The sequence below is a fragment of the Salmo salar genome, chromosome 17 (genome assembly GCF_965601325.2).
Source record: "Salmo salar chromosome 17, fSalSal1, whole genome shotgun sequence".
Lineage (NCBI taxonomy): Eukaryota > Metazoa > Chordata > Actinopteri > Salmoniformes > Salmonidae > Salmo > Salmo salar.
Genome location: NC_138307.1, coordinates 47,121,619 through 47,143,689, shown reverse-complemented (window position 1 = coordinate 47,143,689; position 22,071 = coordinate 47,121,619). Strand labels below are relative to the sequence as shown.

The 22,071-nt window shown below is 43.5% G+C and overlaps 1 protein-coding gene across 3 annotated transcripts in view; it reads left to right on the top strand.

Annotated features, from left to right (window-relative positions):
• Nucleotides 1-22,071, top strand: part of tbc1d22a (TBC1 domain family, member 22a) — a 217,091-nt gene that overhangs the window by 98,103 nt on the left and 96,917 nt on the right. For all 3 annotated transcript variants that reach the window (XM_014152784.3, XM_014152781.3, XM_014152782.3), the window contains one exon: nt 16,440-16,546. In XM_014152784.3, the coding sequence (XP_014008259.1) occupies nt 16,440-16,546 (107 nt within the window). The remainder of the gene's footprint in view (nt 1-16,439; nt 16,547-22,071) is intronic.

Below are 22,071 nucleotides of genomic sequence, written 5' to 3'. Positions count from 1 at the left end.
AATGTGTCACTGTTCCAATATTTTTGTAGCTCACGGTCTTAAGTGAACCAGGTCGCCATCATATGTCCACTTCAATCAAATCAAATGTTATTGGTCACATCCACGTATTTAGCAGATTTTATTGCGGGTGTAGCAAAATGCTTGTGTGCACTTACGAAATAGAAAATAATACATTGTGACGGAGCTGGCAAATACATGATTTATCAGGTTTCAAATCAGAATAATAAACCAGACGTATAGCCTAGCTCTGACGGAGTCTACACTGTATGCTGACGCATAGATATGAAGGTTGGTTTTAATAACAGCAACAGAACACTGTGAAAGAAGACCAAATAAGTGAAGAGAGTTAACCTGCTCTGCTCAGTGCTATCCTAGCAAGGCGTTAGCGTGGCTGGTTGGTGTACGGTCTGAGACCTAGCTGACACTGAGCATCTCAGACAGATGCTTTAAACAGAGTTTATGTAAACGGCGCTGAAACCATTTGCCCATTAGATGCCCCATGAATATGGAGTTAGTGTCTGTGATCAAACACGGGGCACTATAACTACAGGCACCGAGAGAAGAAGAGGAGAGAAGGACTCCTGCTGTATCTGGGACCCCCCCCCCCCCCCCACGTGTTATTTTATCCTTGTGGAAATCTAAAATGTATTTCCATTCAAAATCCTATTTTCCTTCAACTTAACCCTGAACTAAACCCCTAATCCTATCCATAAACCTAAGCCTAATTGTAACCCAACCCCTAAATCTTACCCCTAAACTTAAAATAGCTTTTGTCCTCATGGCGATGTGGGAAATGTACTCACGAGGGAGAATGTTCTGTGTTTTACTACCCTTGTGGGGATTTCAGGACCCCCTGAGGTAGGGTGTGTTGGTTCTCTGTCGTGCTGATTGAGCAGAGGGTCAGTGGGGTGTGTTGGTTCTCTGTCGTGCTGATTGAGCAGAGGGTCAGTGGGGTGTGTTGGTTCTCTGTCGTGCTGATTGAGCAGAGGGTCAGTGGGGTGTGTTGGTTCTCTGTCGTGCTGATTGAGCAGAGGGTCAGTGGGGTGTGTTGGTTCTCTGTCGTGCTGATTGAGCAGAGGGTCAGTGGGGTGTGTTGGTTCTCTGTCGTGCTGATTGAGCAGAGGGTCAGTGGGGTGTGTTGGTTCTCTGTCGTGCTGATTGAGCAGAGGGTCAGTGGGGTGTGTTGGTTCTCTGTCGTGCTGATTGAGCAGAGGGTCAGTGGGGTGTGTTGGTTCTCTGTCGTGCTGATTGAGCAGAGGGTCAGTGGGGTGTGTTGGTTCTCTGTCGTGCTGATTGAGCAGAGGGTCAGTGAGGTGTGTTGGTTCTCTGTCGTGCTGATTGAGCAGAGGGTCAGTGGGGTGTGTTGGTTCTCTGTCGTGCTGATTGAGCAGAGGGTCAGTGGGTGTGTTGGTTCTCTGTCGTGCTGATTGAGCAGAGGGTCAGTGAGGTGTGTTGGTTCTCTGTCGTGCTGATTGAGCAGAGGGTCAGTGGGTGTGTTGGTTCTCTGTCGTGCTGATTGAGCAGAGGGTCAGTGGGGTGTGTTGGTTCTCTGTCGTGCTGATTGAGCAGAGGGTCAGTGGGGTGTGTTGGTTTTCTGTCGTGCTGATTGAGCGGGGGTTCAGTGGGGTGTGTTGGTTCTCTGTCGTGCTGATTGAGCGGGGGTTCAGTGGGGTGTGTTGGTTCTCTGTCGTGCTGATTGAGCAGAGGGTCAGTGGGGTGTGTTGGTTCTCTGTCGTGCTGATTGAGCAGAGGGTCAGTGGGGTGTGTTGGTTCTCTGTCGTGCTGATTGAGCAGAGGGTCAGTGGGGTGTGTTGGTTCTCTGTCGTGCTGATTGAGCAGAGGGTCAGTGGGGTGTGTTGGTTCTCTGTCGTGCTGATTGAGCGGGGGTTCAGTGGGGTGTGTCTTGTTGCTGAGTAGTTAATGAGAATAGGTTTGTTCGCCGTCTCCCATCGCCAGGCGCTGATTTTAGCTGATTAACATTCTTTATTTGCTCTAACGAGTCATTAAGTAATTACCTCGGCACGACCACTGGCATTCACTGGAGGTTTTCCCTCTTTCCTCCTCCTCTCTCATCCCCCTCTCTTCTATCGTTCTCTGGTGGAGTTCCTCATTGACCCAAGTTTGTGTCTAGTAGACTGATGTGGAAGGCAGGGAACAGTGCAGACACATCGTACTTATATGCAGTAGTAAAGAAATGTGCATCTGAAGTAGGCCTAGCAATTAGAAAGTAGACTCAAACTTTAGTTTTGTTTTTGCCTCTGTTGCTCTGTTTTTTAAATGATGGAAATTTAGAATCTGTTTTGCCTTGAGACACTTTTTTTCAATTCTATATTTATTACACAGTACTCATATTTGTAGTTTATTTCCATTTAAATAATTGTTCTGAAATACAATACACAGTATCATCCTAAGCACAGAATCGTTCATATCACGTCTTGAAATATTTTCTTCAATAAGATGATGGAGAAGCTGACTCATTCAAATGGCCAGGATCTGAAACACCAGGTCTGATTTGAGACTTTCTCCACACATTTTCTCATCATTCCTTATTCCATAAAATGCGCTGGAGCCCGAGAATGATTCTGAAAAAACGCCTTGTCAAGAAGTTATACGTTCACCATTAATAATATTCACGGTTATTTAATATTTTGGGATTAAATTAATTCCTCTACTATAAAAAGGCATAAATTGGATTTCGGCGCAGATTTCTCGCCATGAAAAATTGCTCCTTTATCATTTTGTCACCCCGCTGAAATCCGATGCACTTGACCTGATGCAATTGAGATTGCCTTTTTGTTAAGAGAGACACTGTGCCATGCCACTTCATGAGTTGTTGCACCTTCCACTCATTCCACTCATTCCATGTCAATTTATTTGCGTCAGTTTTAATTCAGTGTAGCTACTTCACATTTATCAATTTGTCAATTAACATTCCACTCAGCCTCGTAGACCAAGGCTGCGTCCCCAATGGTGCCCTATTCCCTATATAGTGCATTACTTTTGACCGGGTCCCATAGGGCTCTGGTCAGAAGTAGTGCACTATGTAGGGAATAGGGCGCCAATTGGGACGTAGGGCGTAATACCTCACATTAACTGTACTTCTAATGATTTCTGTGAGACTGCAGATGAATATCTTAATGGATTGATCTTCTATATTTCACACACTAGAAATGTTCCCTCTTTTCCTCTTCTCACCCTCTTTTCTCCATTAGTGGCAACTCATCTAGACTGATGACTGTCTGTCCATCTCTGTCTCTGTCTGCAATAACAGGTTAAGTCAGTGGGGGATTGTGTGTGTTTTGTTACATTGTACGTTTTTTAAGTTTCAAGTGTTATTGTCACGTGCAGTACAGTGAAATGTCTTTCTTACAAGCTCTTTCCCAACAATTTAGTAGTCAAGTAAGCGGTAAGATGTGTAGACTATGATAGTGTTGACTAAAGAGCCTTCTCAGACATACAGTTACAGCCTAGTTCTCCCCACATTAGAGGTCTTCACGGGCCCCGTTCTGAAATGGACCTGGGGCTTTCCCACCCGGACCCGTTTTCATAAATACATTTTTAAAACAGAGACACGTTCCGAATGGACCCGTGGACAACTAGACCCATTTTGTAAAGACCTGGTCGGATCCAGACCCAATTAGAGTGAGGGAAGCGGAAGAAAAGCTTTCTAAGCTACTTTTTTAACCGGAGCTGATACAGCGTGAGAGGAGGGCGAGAGAGGTGCCGCTCTAGGAGGCGGGGGATTGGGCATACTGTGAGCAAGTGACACGGGGAACAGGGAGGGAGAGACTAGAGACACCAACCAACCAACCAACCAACCATCATATGATTACGTAGTTACTGTCTTGACTGCATCAGACCGGGACAAGCTAGTTAAGATAGCTGCTTCCTCAATTAGCCTAGGTAGCTGTCTCATCCTACAGTTACAAATTAAAACAACTCCATTCAGAATATTAAGTAGCAGCCTACCTGTTGGCTCTTGGTCATTGTAGCCAATCCTTCTCCTTTAACTTATTCCGTCATTTTAATTCCATCTTCCATTGATTTGATATCTCCAAAATGTTCTGCACACGAGGCTCTGACTGTAGCCTATTGCTGCTTTGATGACTTATGATTGGCCAACAAAAACAACCGCCACGCTCCACTCGTGAACAGCAAGAGCAGCAGCATAAATTATATAATTTCTCTCTCTCTACTGCAGCAGTCGAGTTCGGCTTTGTACGGGCCCTTCCGGACAAGTCAGTTAAAATACACATACCAAATACCCTTGACAATCATTTCTATGTGGCAGTGAGATCCCTAGATAAAGAACTGGATCACTAGCCAAGCAACCAGCAGGCCACAGAGAGAACAGCAACAACATCTCTGCATCTTTAATGGCACCCTATTCCCTACTGTATAATGTGCACTACTTTTGACCAGTGCCAATTCAGATGCAGCCATCCAAACATATCTGAAATGCAGCTCTGCTCTCCTCTGCTCTGCTACTGTACCATCGCCATGGTTACGTGATTGCGGAGCAAGCGTTGGACGTTGGTAGGTGAACCGTACTGCTGGGTTGGTCGGGTGGAGAGGAGAGGCAGCTGTGTGTGTTCGCTGACTGTGTGGGCTGGGCTGGTGCTAGTCTGGTCTAGTCAAGTGCAAAGCCTATGGCTGCAGACAGTTATTTAGATCCTGTAGCTTGTGTCCACTGTAGGCTCTCATACGGTTGCTATTGGAGGAAGACACACAGAGAGTGAAGATCTTTGTTCATTATCTCCAAATATCTATTTCTTAAATCACAGATGGATTAACACCTCTCTCTCTCTCTCTCTCTCTCTCTCTCTCTCCTCTTTCTCTCATACAGTATAATTATGCTCCCAGCATCACTTGTATCTCTGCTGGTGTTACTAAGACAACTTTGCCAAATTTGACTCTCATATTAATTATCCACTGTTTCAATTACCTACCTCAGAGGAATCTGTGATAATCATTAACCAACACTAGGTTTCAGGATGTTATCTTCTTAATTGGCTTGTGTTAGTCAGGTTGGGTTAATCTCAATGAGATGACTGATTTCTGTGGCTGGAGGCCACTCTTGGCTCTGTGAAGACTGTACAAGATGATATTGACACATCTAGACAAATCATACAGGCTTTCACAGACTCCAAAACAGTCTCTCCACAATGTTCTCAGCTAAGGGAAGTTGTGAATGCTACACGTTTTGGGTGAAAATGTATTGAGAAAAACAAATGTTTGTCTAAAAACAATCTGTGTACTCAGCCTTGGCTGTAGATATAAACTCAGCAAAAGAAGAAATGTCCTCTCACTGTCAACTGCGTTTATTTTCAGCAAACTTAGTGTAGATATTTGTATGAACATAACAAGATTCAACAACTGAGACATAAACTGAACAAGTTCCACAGACGTGACGAACAGAAATGGAATAATGTGTTCCTGAACAAAGGGGGGGGGGGGGGCACCACCAGCTGGATTAAGTACTGCAGTGCATCTCCTCCTCATGGACTGCACCAGACTTGCCAGTTCTTGCTGTGAGATGTTTACCCCACTCTTCCACCAAAGCACCTGCAAGTTCTCAGATATTTCTGGGGGGAATGGCCCTAGCCCTCACCCTCCGATCCAACAGGTCCCAGACGTGCTCAATGAGATTGAGATCTGGGCTCATCGCTGGCCATGGCAGAACACTGACATTCCTGTCTTGCAGGAAATCACACACAGAACGAGCAGTATGGCTGGTGGCATTGTCATGCTGGAGGGTTATGTCAGGATGAGCCTGCAGGAAGGGTACCACATGAGGGAGGAGGATGTATTCCCTGTAACGCAGAGCGTTGAGATTGCCTGCAATAACAACAAGCTCTGTCCGATAATGCTGTGACACACCGTCCCAGACCATGACGAACCCTCCACCTCCAAATCGATCCCGCTCCAGAGTACAGGCCTCGGTGTAACGCTCATTCCTTAGACGATAAATGCGAATCCGACCATCACCCCTGGTGAGACAAAACCGCGACTCGTCAGTGAAGAGCACTTTTTGCCAGTCCTTTCTGGTCCAGCGACGGTGGTTTTGTGCCGTAGGTGACGTTGTTGTCGGTGCTGTCTAGTGAGGACCTGCCTGACAACAGGCCTACAAGCCCTCAGGCTGAGAGAGGCTGGACTATTGCGGACTGTCTGAGCACTGATGGAGGGATTGTGCGTTCCCGGTGTAACTCGGGCAGTTGTTGTTGCCATCCTGTACCTGTCCTGCAGGTGTGATGTTCGGATGTACTGATCCTGTGCTGGTGATACACGTGGTCTGCCACTGCGAGGGCGACCAGCTGTCCGTCCTGTCTCCCTGTAGCGCTGTCTTAGGCGTCTCACAGTACGGACATTGCAATTTATTGCTCTGGCCACATCTGCATGCCTCCTTGCAGCATGCCTAAGGCACGTTCACACTGTTGAGCAGGGACCCTGGGCATCTTTCTTTTGGTGTTTTTCAGAGTCAGTGGAAAGGCCTCTTTAGTGTCCTAAGGTTTCATAAGTGTGACCTTAATTGCCTTCTGTCTGTAAGCTGTTAGTGTCTTAACGACTGTTCCACAGGTGCATGTTCATTAATTGTTTAATGATGGGAAACAGTGTTAAAACCCTTCACCATGAAGATCTGTGAAGTTTTCTGGATTTTTCAAATCATCTTTGAAAGACAGGGTCCTGAAAAAGGCCCGTTTATTTTTTTGCGGCGTTTATTTGCCATCCAAGTTGTCACAGACAATTTTCTCAGTTTAGGTAAGCCGGATAAAGCCTCCTGCAGGCTGCCATTAGCAACTAAATTATCCTTAAGGTCTTCTGTGTGCGATTTTAAAACAATTGTTTCAAGGACAAACAGTTGAAGTCGGAGGTTTAAATACACTTAGGTTGGAGTCATTAAAACTAGTTTTTCAACCACTCCACAAATTTCTTGTTAACAAACTATAGTTTTGGCAAGTCGTTTAGTAACTTTTCCAACAATTGTTAACAGACAGATTATTTCACTTATAATTCACTGCATTACAATTCCATTAGGTCAGAAGTTTACATATACTAAGTTAACTGTGTCTTTAAACAGCTTGGAAAATTCCAGAAAATTATGTCATGGCTTTAGAAGCTTCTGATAGGCTAATTGACATCATTTGAGTCAACTGGAGGTGTACCTGTGGATGTATTTCAAAGCCTACCTTCAAACTCAGTGCCTCTTTGCTTGACATCATGGGAAAATCAAAAGAAATCAGCCAAGACCTCAGAAAAAAATTGTAGACCTCCAGAAGTCTGGTTTATCCTTGGGAGCAATTTCCAAACGACTGAAGGTACCACATTCATCTGGACAAACAATAGTACGCAAGTATAAACACCACCACGCAGCCATCATACCGCTCATGAAGGAGACGCGTTCTATTGCGCGTTCTATTCGTTCTATTCCGTGTTCTATTCCCTGTGGCTCAGTTGGTAGAGCATGGTGTTTGCAACGCCAGCATGGTGTGTGCAACGCCAGGGTTGTGGGTTCGATTCCCACGGGGGGCCAGTACAAAAAAAAAAATGCATGAAATGAAATGTATGCACTCACTACTGTAAGTCGCTCTGGATAAGAGCATCTGCTAAATGACAAAAAAAATAAAAAAATATGTCCTACAGATGAACGTACTTTGGTGCGAAAAGTGCAAATCAGAACAACAGCAAAGGACCTTGTGAAGATGCTGGAGCAAACAGGCACAAACGTATCTATATCCACAGTAAAACGAGTCCTATATCGACATAACCTGAAAGGCCGCTCAGCAAGGACGAAGCCACTGCTCCAAAACCGCCATAAAAAAGCCAGACTACGTTTGCAACTACACATGGGGACAAAGATCGTACTTTTTGGAGAAATGTCCTCTGGTCTGATGAAACAAATAGATCTGATGCACTTCACAAAATAGATGGCATCATGAGGAGTAAAATTATGTGGATATATTGAAGCAACATCTCAAGACATCAGTCCGGAAGTTAAAGCTTGGTCGCAAATGGGTCTTCCAAATGGACAATGACCCCAAGCATACTTCCAAAGTTGTGGCAAAATGGCTCAATGACAGCAAAGTCATGGTATTGGGGTGGCTATCACAAAGCCCTGACCTCAATCCTATAGAAAATATGTGGGCAGAACTGAAAAAGCGTGTGCGAGCAAGGAGGCCTACAAATCTGACCCAGTTACACCAGCTCTGTCAGGAGGAATGTGCCAAAATTCTCCCAACTTATCGTGGGAAGCTTGTGGACGGCTACTTGAAATGTTTAACCCATGTTGAATAATTTAAAGGCAATGCTAACAAATACTAATTGAGTGTATGTAAACTTCTGACCCACTGGGAATGTGATGAAAGAAATTAAAGCTGAAATAAAGCATTCTCTGTACTATTATTCTGACATTTCGCATTCTTAAAATAAAGTGGTGATCCTAACTGACCTAAGACAATGAATTTTTACGAGGATTAAATGTCAGGAATTGTGAAAAACTAAGTTTAAATGTATTTGGCTAAGGTGTAGGTAAACGTATGACTTCATCTGTGCATATTGTTTATTCGAAGCAATTATTGGTACGATGATTGTCTTCAAAGCACTTTTTTAATCACTTGAAGATTGCAGTCATTATATTGGCGAATCTAGTTTTCTGCTACCAATGCCTGCTGTACCGTAGTCGGCCTTGAACTCCCGTGGCTTCAATGAGAGTGCCAGTAGTTCTCCCCTGGGTGTCACTGAAAGCCCATAGACCCATACTGCTGATGGGTTCTGCCAGATGGCATGGTGTCTCACTGTCTCTTTCTCTGGAGGTGTAACCCAGCTCTCTGTGTGCCAACCCAGGCACACAGCTGGTACTGCCCTATCCCGGATATCTTGTCGCGTTTTTCCTAGCGTCAGGAAACGGACACTAGGCAGACAGGAAGCTATGTTATCACCGGCCAATAAGAAGCTGCTTGGCAGATGTAGAGGGGAGGATCTGTGTTAGGCTGATAGTGAAACAGACTCATGCAAACACGCACAAACATCCACACGCACTCACACTAAAACCCACCCTCCCACACTCTATTTGGGTGCTAAAATGTACTGGAAAGCAGTGTGGAAAATCACCATGTAAATCTAATCCATTATAATGGAGCAGCCAGTCCAAACATGGCCCTTGGCCTCTGTCTAATAAAAACAGAGTTGACATTAAAGGAACATTTCTCCCCTTTCAGTCAATACATCTACGAGCATCCTTACATGTACTGTAGTGAAAATATACCCGCTAAATCACTTCATCTGTTACTGTGTTTTCATAAAACAGCATTTTCCCTTACCCTCCAAGATTGCACAATCCTCTCCCCAAGCATCCTCTGACTGCAGTTTCCTACATTTGCCACAAAGCCTCTCACCATTCTGCTCTCTGAGCCACTGGGCAGCACCATGCAATATACCCTGGACTGAAGAGTCAGAAAAATAGGAGAAATGTGTTGGAGAGCTGCTTGATCATAATGCTACGTCATCCTGGCTGTATTTCTGCATTTCTGCAAGAACTCAGATGCACATGAAAACATGAAATGATCCTTGGAATCGATAGAACATCACTGAGAGATGTCCAAAAAAGGACTATATGCCTCTGGTCAAAAGTAGTAGACTATATAGGGAATAGGGTGCCATTTGGGATGCATCCATGGCAGTAGCTATGCTGGTTCTATTTTGGGATTTGCAGTCTGCAGAGCTGCAGCACTAGTTTACCAGGCAGAACCCATCTCATCCCTCTCTCTCTAATCTGTAGAGAAAAGGTTAATGAACCCAGATGATCACAACACCAGGCTCTAGGGATCAGCCTGTGTGTGTCTGTGTGAGTAAGCCTGTTTGTGTGTGTGTGTGTGTGTGTGTGTGTGTGTGTGTGTGTGTGTGTGTGTGGAGAGAGATGGCATGTGTGTTCTTGTGCTCGTGTGTGTGTGTGTGTGTGTGTGTGTGTGTGTGTAGGGCTGTCCCTGACCCCAAAAAATTATTGGTAGACAGTCGTCTGTTCTTAAAACTTTTATTTTTTCATTTATAGACACATCCTATGTGTTTTAATCAAATCAACTATATGCACTGAGCTTGTCTGATGCTTTAAGCGCACTGTTTGATTAAATAATTAAGACACACAAATGACTAGAGGGAGTCTGACCGCAATTGATTTGATTGTGCCAGGCAGGACTCAGACTTTCTGTGTTTTACAAAAATGACAACGAGTGACTGACTAGCACCCATTGTCGCTCTCTCCTCCCTGCTGCAGCAACCACCACAGAACATTTAGTGTTTATCGCTCTGTCTGTGTTGCTGAAGCTGCAACATAATTACAGCCATTTCTGACTGAAAAGTTATCTTACCGAAATCCCTCATTTGTTTAGGAAAAACATTCCCTGTTCCCTCAAGCCTTGCTCTCTTTATGTGATACATGTACACATCACATGCATTTGACCGATAGGGTCTGACCTATAGCATATCACAATCACATCAATAAATTGGTTATAACAAACACCGTAAAACATGTGACAGCAAAATGAATGCAGATGACATGACAAATAAAATCAAAATGGGAATGTTTGGTTGCTCAGGAGGTAAAGGTGAAGTCAGGTGTGGAATAAATGTGACTTGTTGTGGAAAATACTGGAGATTAAGAAAAAGAAGGTAAGGAGCAAGCGCTGTGTGCATGTTACGTGTGCCAAACAGGTGGTGTTAGATTACAATGTATTTTTTTCTGACCGTTTGGAACGATGTAAACGACACAAAAAAAATAAATAGCCTACCAGAGGGTCCTTTTTTGGGGAAGACTTTATTACAACAAAGACTAAACAGTCGCATTCGTGAATGAATGCGAAACAATTGAATGGTTTATTCTTTACGCAAATTATTCAAGGTTCTCTTTTGTTATTTAAAAAAAAAATGCTTGATTGCATTTCAAATCATGAATGACTCATATGCTGTGTGATGACATGAACAAATGAATGATTGATACAGTAGCCTATATAAGTATTGAGATATAGGCCAAAGTAAGTTACGGTATTCACACTAAGCAGGATGCGTTCTTAGGCCTACAACTCAATGGTGGTTATACAAGGATACTATACTTAGCCTTCTAATGATAATGACATGACTTATTATTAATGATGATGATCATAATAATAATAATAATAATAATAGTAATAACTTTAAGAAGGAGATCAAGATAAAAGAGGATTATTTGTATTATTATTTTCTTACAATTTGGAACAGTGTAAACAACACTAAATAAGTAATACCAGAGAGGCTGTTCTAACGGGGGAAAAAGTGTGAAGCATAGCAAAGATTAAAAACAGCCGAATTAGTGAAATTGGTTACTATTTAATGAAGCTGCCAGTTGAGGACTTGTGAGGCGTCTGTTTCTCAAACTAGACACTAATGTACTTGTCCTCTTGCTCAGTTATGCACCAGGGCCTCCCACTCCTCTTTCTATTCTGGTTAGAGCCTGTAATCGAACCCACAAGAACATTTCTAAGTGACTCCAAACTTTTGAACAGTAGTGTATATATAGATGATGTATAAAGCCAGGCACCTTTAACAGTTAGGATATTGACTATAGACCTAATTAAGTTGGTTTCCTCTCTCCTCACTGTTCTTAGACTATAAGGTGAGGGCTGTTTTCTCTTCTCCTCATTCTGCTGCTGCCTCCGCCACATTGTTCTCAACACCAATATACTGGGTAACTTGGCTATTATGCACATAGCAACATAGTCTCAGAAAACGTGCCAATTCCACAGTGCACTGTTTTAGAACCGCGGACAGCAACCACTCTTCAACGCGGGAGAAAGCGCATTTGTTTATCCTTTTTATTTGTGTTGCACCGTTGTTCTTACATAATATAACCATATAGAATTTCAGTAGCATGTGTCTTAGATTGTTGGACTGTGCCAACAGCCTCCACAGTGGATCAGTCCTCTCAGACAGGATACACCATGACAAATTATTATTATTTTAGTTTTTTGGTGCTACTGCTCAACATCTCGATCGACCAACAGCCTATCAACTGGTTGACTGATTGAGTTTCAGCCCTAGTGCGTGTGTGTTTGGGTATACTAGTGTGTGTCCATATGCCTGTAGCCCTCTATTAATGGTCAAACACCTTAATCTCACCCTCCCATGTCCTGGGCTTCACCTTGTATCCCTGCTCTCTGGTCTTCTGCTCTCCATCGTCTCTCTGGTTCCTGTGTCCAGTCAGTGTGATGCTCAGTGGCTGTGTCACCTCTCTCTCTCTTTGTGACCTGCAGCTGAATGACAGACCACAGGCTCTCTCTCCTGGCGATACGGTTGGACAGATGGCCTGGTCCTACCCTTAGAGGGAGAGTGTGTGTGTTTGTGCGGTGCTAGGAACGGTACACTTTGGGACTTTTCAATCTGCCTATTTAACCCACATAATCTGACTGCTCACCTATAACTGTTCTGTTCTTCGGGGCACCATGAGCCATAATCATAATGCCCGTAACACACTCTTACTGACATGTTCTTCCTCTCAGCGAAAGGCTCTTATTATTACTGACCTGCCCCCTGGGTTTTTGCGTCCCACGTCGACTCATAGAAATGGAACTCATTGTAGCTTTGTGGCGTCTACTACTGATGACGTCAGAAACTGTCTGGTGGCCCCAGTGACTTGTCTTTGTAAGGAGTGTGCCGGGGGAGAGAGGTGGAGTAAGTGTGTGGCTGAATAAAGCCGAGGACACTGGCTGAGAGAGAACACTGTAGGTGACTCTGATCTTCCAATATAATAAAGGACATCTAATTTGTTGTGCTTCCCTCCCAATGGAAATTCACTTGTATATCATTGTCCTTTCACGTCAGAGCAGGCTTCAGTTCCTACAGTGACCACAGGGGGAGCTGTTGATTTGTGGAACAAGTAGTACAGACGTTTGGGGAATAGAAACACAGCGCCTTTCTTGTGCCCTTGTTCATGCATACTCTGATTTAGCTCCAATTCCACATCAACCCCCCTACCCCAATATACCTCTACACACTCCTAGCAGATCTACACAAGTGTCTCCCCAACCCTCACCTCAATTGAACAAAACAGTGTTAAACTGGCAGTTAAGACCTGGGGAGGGTCTAATTGTATTAAGGCAGTGGTCACCAACCCTTTCTGAGTCGAGATGACTTTCGGAGTCAAAAAGCAAGTCGAGATCTACCGCTCAGATTTTTTTTTAAACATGACTTAAGATGTAAGCCTATGCAACATTAACCTAATAAAAATAGTTATGTAGGAATGAGGTTTGGGCAGTAGGCCTAATACATTATCACAGCAAATTGGCTATGATTGGCCTGCCAATATTGTTCTTCTCAGACCATATTATATTTCAAAACACGTGCTTTGATAACAAAATAGATCAGTTGTTGTCACTTGCTAGGCACAGCTGAACATATTGAAATACTTACCTTTTTTATTTTACTGATGGTACCTGCATCTGATGGTCAATCTCAGCGGAGGAAAGGAGAGAGCAGCAGACTGTCTGCCTCTCACGGCCCCTGCTCTCTCCTTTCCTCTGGTGAGACTGACCAGAGAGGGGGGACAGTCTTCCACCTGATGGTAAAACTATAGTCGCACCACATTATTTCTGCCTCATGCACGAATTGATGTTGTTCCTATGAGCACAAAAAGTTAAATATTCCTCTATTAAAATGGACACGACGAGCTGCTAATAATAAAAACGCAACATATCGATATCCTTGACTACTTCATTCATTACAGCTGCAGTGCGAGTGTAAGTAGGGAGAAGCGCATTTTTTGTTTTGTAAAAGTGTTGTTTTTTTTTAAACAGTTGAGAGTGCTGAATAGAAACTTAAACATGAACTCACTCACAGAAACACCTGTATTCTTTGATAGTTTCGTGGAAGCTGTAGGCACATTGATATGAGCTATCCGATTGGCCAGCACAGTAGGCTCACTTGATTTAGCTTTCCTGGTCTGCCGGGTAGGCGGAGTTTGTCCCTTCAGACAAATTAAATGGCTAAAAATGGGAAGACTTTGCCTACCCTGGGTGCAGGGCTTCTGAATCAAGTGCAAGGCTTTATCATTGGCTTTTCTACATAAATCTTTGGTGACCACCGTATTAAGGGCTCCTGAAAATGCTCTCCTGTCTTTGAACAATCTATCCATCCAGCCATCCCTTCTCCCTGTCCATTAGAGCCCGCCTTCAGCAGTTTGACTTTTCTCCCTATTTACCCGAGGGCTTGACTGCTGCTCACCTCCTCTGGTGTTACCTGTCAGAGTTGCCACTGAGAGCACGCACAGCCCACACCGTATCTGTCATACAGTCATGTTCCCCACGCTTCACCTAGCCAATCTGATTATTTGTTAATGATCCCGTATGGCACCCATCAGCATGATTACAGATTATGTTACACCTGGTCTAAATTAACCCAGGTCGACACACGACGGACATATAGAAGTAATTAAAGGACGTATGCTTAACAAGGCAACGAATTATGAAGACCCCAACCCCCCCACCCCCCTCCCCCCATTTATGTTGTGTGGATCAATGAGAGCAAGAGAGAGAACTTTTGTCTTTTTTTCAATTACTGTATATAATGGGCCGAGCTTATAGGTCCTTATTGGAAACGTGTTGCTCATATGTACATTTGTACAAAATGTCCATGACTGTAACACAAATGGGACAGGAGGTAGGCTTGTTCAATGTTTGGAATTTCAGTTGATTACTATAGCGCCAATCAGTGTAGTTGTGTAAATGCTTGATCTCTATGGCCAGACTCATCATTCATCCAAGTTTCGTCAAAAATGGACCAGTGGTGTCTGTGAGAGGTGCTAAAGAACATCCGTACTACGGTTGAATATTTTCCAGGTATTTTACTAATGTTCCATCCTGAGAATAAATCACTTTTCTCCTGGGTAACCCAGTATTTCCCACCAAAACTGGAAGTGTTATTCAAAGCATTATAAAACATATAAATATGTCTGGATTTTATTATAGCTTTGATCAGCATTAAAATTCTAACCTGATGCTACCCGAACCTGATGAGACATATATTAAATACATTTCATTTCCCCAAACCCCAAAAGCCCAAATGATCGTGTCATTATCCAATACATTTATGATATAAGCTACTGCACATTGCGCACAACAGAAAAACCTAAAAGCCCATAGATGTAGCTAGCTATATGCTCTCTTGGGTAAATAAATGAAACCAGCTCCAGTAGGCGTATCTTTGAGTGTGAACCGTATTACTCTATTGTATTATATGGAAATATGATAGGGCCTATTTGTATAATTAGTATGCAGATGCATACAGTATATAGCTTTAATAATATCTCCATTGTTGCTTCATTCATTCCTCGCTTTCAACAGTTAAATGAGATGTTTTGTTGTCCTTGTCTTCATTATTAAAAATAACTTATAGCCTACCGTCATCAGGCATTGACTCTTCTTTCAAACTACCCGTGAGATCTATTGACTGTTGTATTTAACATTCATCATCAAAAGCGCTTGCGTCCCTCTTCAAATGTTTGATTTAGCCTTTTTTATATAACTAGGCAAGTCAGTTAAGCACAAATTCTCATTTACAATGACGGTCTACCCCGGCCAAATGCTAACCCGGATGACGCTGGGCCAATTGTGTGCCGCCCTATGGGACTCCCAATCACAGCCAGTTGTGATACAGACCCTGGTTCATTTTCAGGCTGTAGTGACGCCTCTAGCTCTACGATACAGTAACTTAGACCGCTGCGCCACTTGGGAGCCCCAATAGTCTATTGGTATAAGAAAAGCAAAAAAACGAAAAGCTTTTCCTGTATGGGACTCCAAGAGCTAAGGAGTCTTTTTCAATGAGAGGCCAGCGGAGCACAGGTGCTTGTGTATTGCACATGAGACAGGCTCTAAGTTAGAAGCTTATTATGCATAACCCATCATTAATTAGCTAAATATAAGGCTAATACTGCATTGAATTTAATACCTGGAAGAGGTAGTCTAGGACATCTATATATAGGGCTATATATCAATCTAGAACAGGATTATCTATTTTGGATGCAATTTACATGGAGTTGGAGAGCGAGAGAGTGCTCACACGTGCACTGATTTAAGCAACGGTATTCGAGTGATAGGCTGATTTAAGCAACGGTATTCGAGGGTGGAGAGTAGATGTAGTTGAATGACTGGTTGTAGATGTAGTAAGAACAAACAGTCTGCATAATGTAAGTAATGTATGTGTGAATGAGTGTGGAGACTAAATCGACGTGTTGTTAACAGGTGCTGTTAGAGAGGCTCTCTAACATTCTGTACCACTACACTTCATCAAGGACTCCTCAGGCTCTCCTCAAGAACATCTTTCCATCCCTCTTCTTTTTTTCTGTTTAATACAAGGCCCCTGCTGTGATGCTGGTAGACCTAATTCTCTCTCTCTCTCTCTCTCTCTCTCTCTCTACACAGAGGAGGAGGTGGAGAACTTTGACGTGTCCAGCTTGCAGGAGGCGGCTTTGCGAAACATCGAGGCTGACAGTTTCTGGTGCATGAGCAAATTGTTGGACGGCATTCAGGTACATTAATTCTCCTTTCCCCTGTTTACATTCACTGTGTGCCTGTGTGTATGTGTACCACCTCCCCAGGAGAGAACGGGTTAGGCGTGTGTATTTTTAGGTGTATGGGGTGTAGTAGTTCCGTGTGCTGAATTGGCCACACACATATGAATACACACAGGTTTAGTCACAGTGGAGTCCCCTGTGTGTAGGTTAGTCGCGCCGTCCCACTTTCCCCCTCTGTTCCATCTCTTCAGAGTTACTGTGTGAATGATGAATATTCTCTCTCTGCACTGTACCGTAGCCAAATACAGCCTTTTACACGTCAGCCCTGTGGCGGACGGCGTTGAGTGTATCACCCAGGGAACTGTTCCGCCGCCTCCTCACTTTCTCTCTCTCTTTGTCGCTTATTGATTTACAGCCATTACCACATCCGAGCCGTGTGTGTGACCATGTGTGAGCACTCGAGTGTGTTTGGCCTTGATGTAAATGGCCCCATACACAGAGTTAGCTAGGCAGTGGAAGAAGGCAGGTAGGTGGCAAGGCTACAGCATCCATACAGCCATTTAGCGGTGTGTTCAGAGCGGATTGCAGCTGCTAGCCACACGCCCCGGCACGGTTCCCAGGTGGTGCCCACTGCCACCGTTTGGTCTCGCTGTTTTTTCTAAACACTCGCTAGGGATGAAATGTTGTGTAATTACACCAGGGTGCGGAAAGAGGGTTTGATTTACTTCAACCAGTGCTCTCTCTCGTTTTCTCTGTCTTTAGTTCTTTCTCTCGCACTCTCTCAAATTCAGATTTATTTTTTGGCATAAAGTACAATTTGTAGATATTGCCAAAGCAGTGTAGTGGTACAGCATTTCAGTAAATACATTACAATGCAATGATAGTTTTATTTATTTATTTAACCTTTAATTGATCAAGGAGTCATAGTGAGACCAAGGACTCTTTTTACAGATGAGCCCTGAATTACACATTACAGAAAATGCAAGCAGAAAGAAAAACACGGTCCTAAAAAACAAACACATTCATCAGTAATAAGGTCCTCAATCAGCTTTCTGAATTCACCTAGAGGCACCAGAACATCACATTCATCAGTAATAAGGTCCTCAATCAGCTTTCTAAATTCACCTAGAGGCACCAAAACATCACATTCATCAGTAATAAGGTCCTCAATCAGCTGTCTGAATTCACCTAGAGGCACCAAAACATCACATTCATCAGTAATAAGGTCCTCAATCAGCTTTCTGAATTCACCTAGAGGCACCAAAACATCACATTTATCAGTAATAAGGTCCTCAATCAGCTTTCTGAATTCACCTAGACGCACCAGAACATCACATTCATCAGTAATAAGGTCCTCAATCAGCTGTCTGAATTCACCTAGAGGCACCAAAACATCACATTCATCAGTAATAAGGTCCTCAATCAGCTTTCTGAATTCACCTAGAGGCACCACAACATCACATTCATCAGTAATAAGGTCCTCAATCAGCTTTCTGAATTCACCTAGAGGCACCAAAACATCACATTCATCAGTAATAAGGTCCTCAATCAGCTGTCTGAATTCACCTAGAGGCACCAAAACATCACATTCATCAGTAATAAGGTCCTCAATCAGCTGTCTGAATTCACCTAGAGGCACCAGAACATCACATTCATCAGTAATAAGGTCCTCAATCAGCTTTCTGAATTCACCTAGACGCACCAAAACATCACATTCATCAGTAATAAGGTCCTCAATCAGCTGTCTGAATTCACCTAGAGGCACCAAAACATCACATTCATCAGTAACAAGGTCCTCAATCAGCTGTCTGAATTCACCTAGAGGCACCACAACATCACATTCATCAGTAATAAGGTCCTCAATCAGCTTTCTGAATTCACCTAGAGGTACCAGAACATCACATTCATCAGTAATAAGGTCCTCAATCAGCTTTCTGAATTCACCTAGAGGTACCAGAACATCACATTCATCAGTAATAAGGTCCTCAATCAGCTTTCTAAATTCACCTAGAGGCACCACATCACATTCATCAGTAATAAGGTCCTCAATCAGCTTTCTGAATTCACCTAGACGCACCAAAACATCACATTTAAGAACATTTTTAAGATTTTTCCACAAATAAGGTGCAAGACAACTAAAAGCTGATTTACATAACTCAGTAGAGACCAAAGGAGTTTCCAGAGTTAGCCATCCCCGAGATGGGGTGTGATAACATTATGTCTAAAGTTTAGTAATGCTGTTAGGTACAGTGAGAATTGTTGTAGAAGGGCTTTATAAATGAAAACATAGAATGTATTGTGCAATGTAACCTATGTGACATCAAAGAGGGCCAACCAACTTTCTGGTAGAGAATGCAGTGATGAGTACTAAAATTGTTGCCGTAATAAAGTGCAATGCTCTATGATGAACCGCATCTAACGGCTTTAATGAAGTGGCAGCTGTGTTCATATAGATGATGTGGCCATAGTCTAGGACCGATAGGAACGTTGACTGAATAATCTGCTCTCTACTATTTAGCGAGAGGTAGGACCTATTTCTATAGTGGAAAATCATTTTTATTCTCATAGTTTTTGAAGTGGGTATTTTTATTTTAGAGGGTATTTATTCTCTTTAAAAAATAATGAAATACAGTTCATTTGAGTAGTAATGGTAGTACAAATAATCATCTATACAGGTTAAACACTACGGTTTTATTTTGTCGTCTTTGATCGATTTACATTTTAATAAATCAAAATAAGATGAAAAATAAAGAATGCACAATTTATTGGTTGTATGTTTTATATACACTGCTCAAAAAAATAAAGGGAACACTAAAATAACACATCCTAGATCTGAATGAATGAAATAATCTTATTAAATACTTATTTTTTTACATAGTTGAATGTACTGACAACAAAATCACACACAAATAATCAATGGAAATCCAATTTATCAACCCATGGAGGTCTGGATTTGGAGTCACACTCAAAATTAAAGTGGAAAACCACACTACAGGCTGATCCAACTTTGATGTAATTTCCTTAAAACAAGTCAAAATGAGGCTCAGTAGTGTGTGTGGCCTCCACGTGCCTGTATGACCTCCCTACAACGCCTGGGCATGCTCCTGATGAGGTGGCCAACTCCTGGACAGTCTGTGGTGCAACGTGGCGTTGGTGGATGGAGCGAGACATGATGTCCCAGATGTGCTCAATTGGATTCAGGTCTGGGGAACGGGCGGGTCAGTCCATAGCATCAATGCCTTCCTCTTACAGGAACTGCTGACACACTCCAGCCACATGAGGTCTAGCATTGTCTTGCATTAGGAGGAACCCAGGGCCAACCGCACCAGCATATGGTCTCACAAGGGGTCTGAGGATCTCATCTCGGTACCTAATGGCAGTCAGGCTACCTCTGGCAAGCACATGGAGGGCTGTGCGGCCCCCCAAAGAAATGCCACCCCACACCATGACTGACCCACCCCCAAACCAGTCATGCTGGAGGATGTTGCAGGCAGCAGAACGTTCTCCACGGCGTCTCCAGACTCTGTCACGTCTGTCACATGTGCTCAGTGTGAACCTGCTTTCATCTGTGAAGAGCACAGGGCGCCAGTGGCGAATTTGCCAATCTTGGTGTTCTCTGGCAAATGCCAAACGTCCTGCACGGTGTTGGGCTGTAAGCACAACCCCCACCTGTGGACGTCGGGCCCTCATACCACCCTCATGGAGTCTGTTTCTGACCGTTTGAGCAGACACATGCACATTTGTGGCCTGATGGAGGTCATTTTGCAGCGCTCTGACAGTGCTTCTCCTGCTCCTCCTTGCACAAAGGCGGAGGTAGCGGTCCTGATGCTGGGTGTTGCCCTCTTACGGCCTCCTCCACGTCTCCTGATGTACTGGCCTTTCTCCTGGTAGCGCCTCCATGCTCTGGACACTACGCTGACAGACACAGCAAACCTTCTTGCCACAGCTCGCATTGATGTGCCATCCTGGATGAGCTGCACTACCTGAGCCACTTGTGTGGGTTGTAGACTCCGTCTCATGCTACCACTAGCGTGAAACCACCGCCAGCATTCAAAAGTGACCAAAACATCAGCCAGGAAGCATAGGAACTGAGAAGTGGTCTGTGGTCACCACCTGCAGAACCACTCCTTTATTGGGGGTGTCTTGCTAATTGCCTATAATTTCCACCTGTTGTCTATTCCATTTGCACAACCGCATGTGCAATTTATTGTCAATCAGTGTTGCTTCCTAAGTGGACAGTTTGATTTCACAGAAGTGTGATTGACTTGGAGTTACATTGTGTTGTTTAAGTGTTCCCTTTATTTTTTTGAGCAGTGTACAATGTATATACTATAGGGGATTAATGGTCATGAGATGTCCCTCGTGCTACAGAATGGCAATCATCTACATACTCTATCTCTCGTCTTCTCTCGCTCTCTCTCCTGCTCTCACATTTTCTCCCGCTCCTCTCACCTCGCTCACCGCACTTACTTCTCTCATCTCTCTCCTCTCATCGTCTTTCCTGTGCTCTTTGTGTCTGTCATTCAGATCGTGGTCTCTCCTCTCCTCTCCTCCACTCCAGTCTCACTCTACTCCACAGAGGGCCATTTGTATGCTGGTGACTCACCTCTCTTCAGAGGCAGCAGTACATTAGGATGCACTTCCAGCCAGACAACCTTTTGTGCTGTTTTGTTCCTAATTACTGCAGTCATTTGTGTGTACAAAGCTGATTTTTACAGGCACTTATGATTTTCTTCACAACTTCACAGTACCCAGTTATAACCTGGGAACATTCATACTTCGCTTTCACACTGTTTAGAGGTGTGTGTCTGTGTGGGACTGTGTCTGTGTATGAGAGAGACACAGGGACTGTTGGTCTGCGTTTGTGGGCGGGAGCTGAACTGAGCCTCTGCTTGTTGCAGTAGAACGGAATGCTTACTCTGAAGATTATCTGACGCCTTAGCAGTCTTAAATCTCCACGTTCTATTTCCATGGAAAGACATAAGATCGTGATGAACATATAATAATAGGTATTAAGCAGGAAACAACATTTTGTAGCATGGAAAATTGCTGTTTTGACCCAAATCTTTGGACATTCAAGGAAAATACAAAGGATGGCTAACAACTCTGTCTGCGTCTCATGTGGCACCCTAGTCCCTACATAGTGCACTACCTTTGACCAAGAAGTGCACTACATACGGAATAGGGTGCCATTTGCGATGCAGCCTCAATGAGGCTGACAACACTGGATGGCCTTGCTCCTAGTTTTAGGAAGCAGATGTTATTATTTAAATCTTGGTTTCCTAAAAACTCTCTATAGTAAAGTTCACAGTAGCATCCAGCTTTCAGACAGCTTTCTACAGCTTTCTGCCCTGAAGCAGATCACCACAAAAACATCAAATAGAATCACCAGGGATGGTTGATTGCTCATGCGGGTGTGGGTTAGTGTGTTTTATATAGCAATATACAATACTGAATGTGTATAATATTCTCTTTCATTCTGCACCAGCATGCATCAGTCAAGCATGAGACTAGCTAACTAACCCCATCTTCTGTTTAGC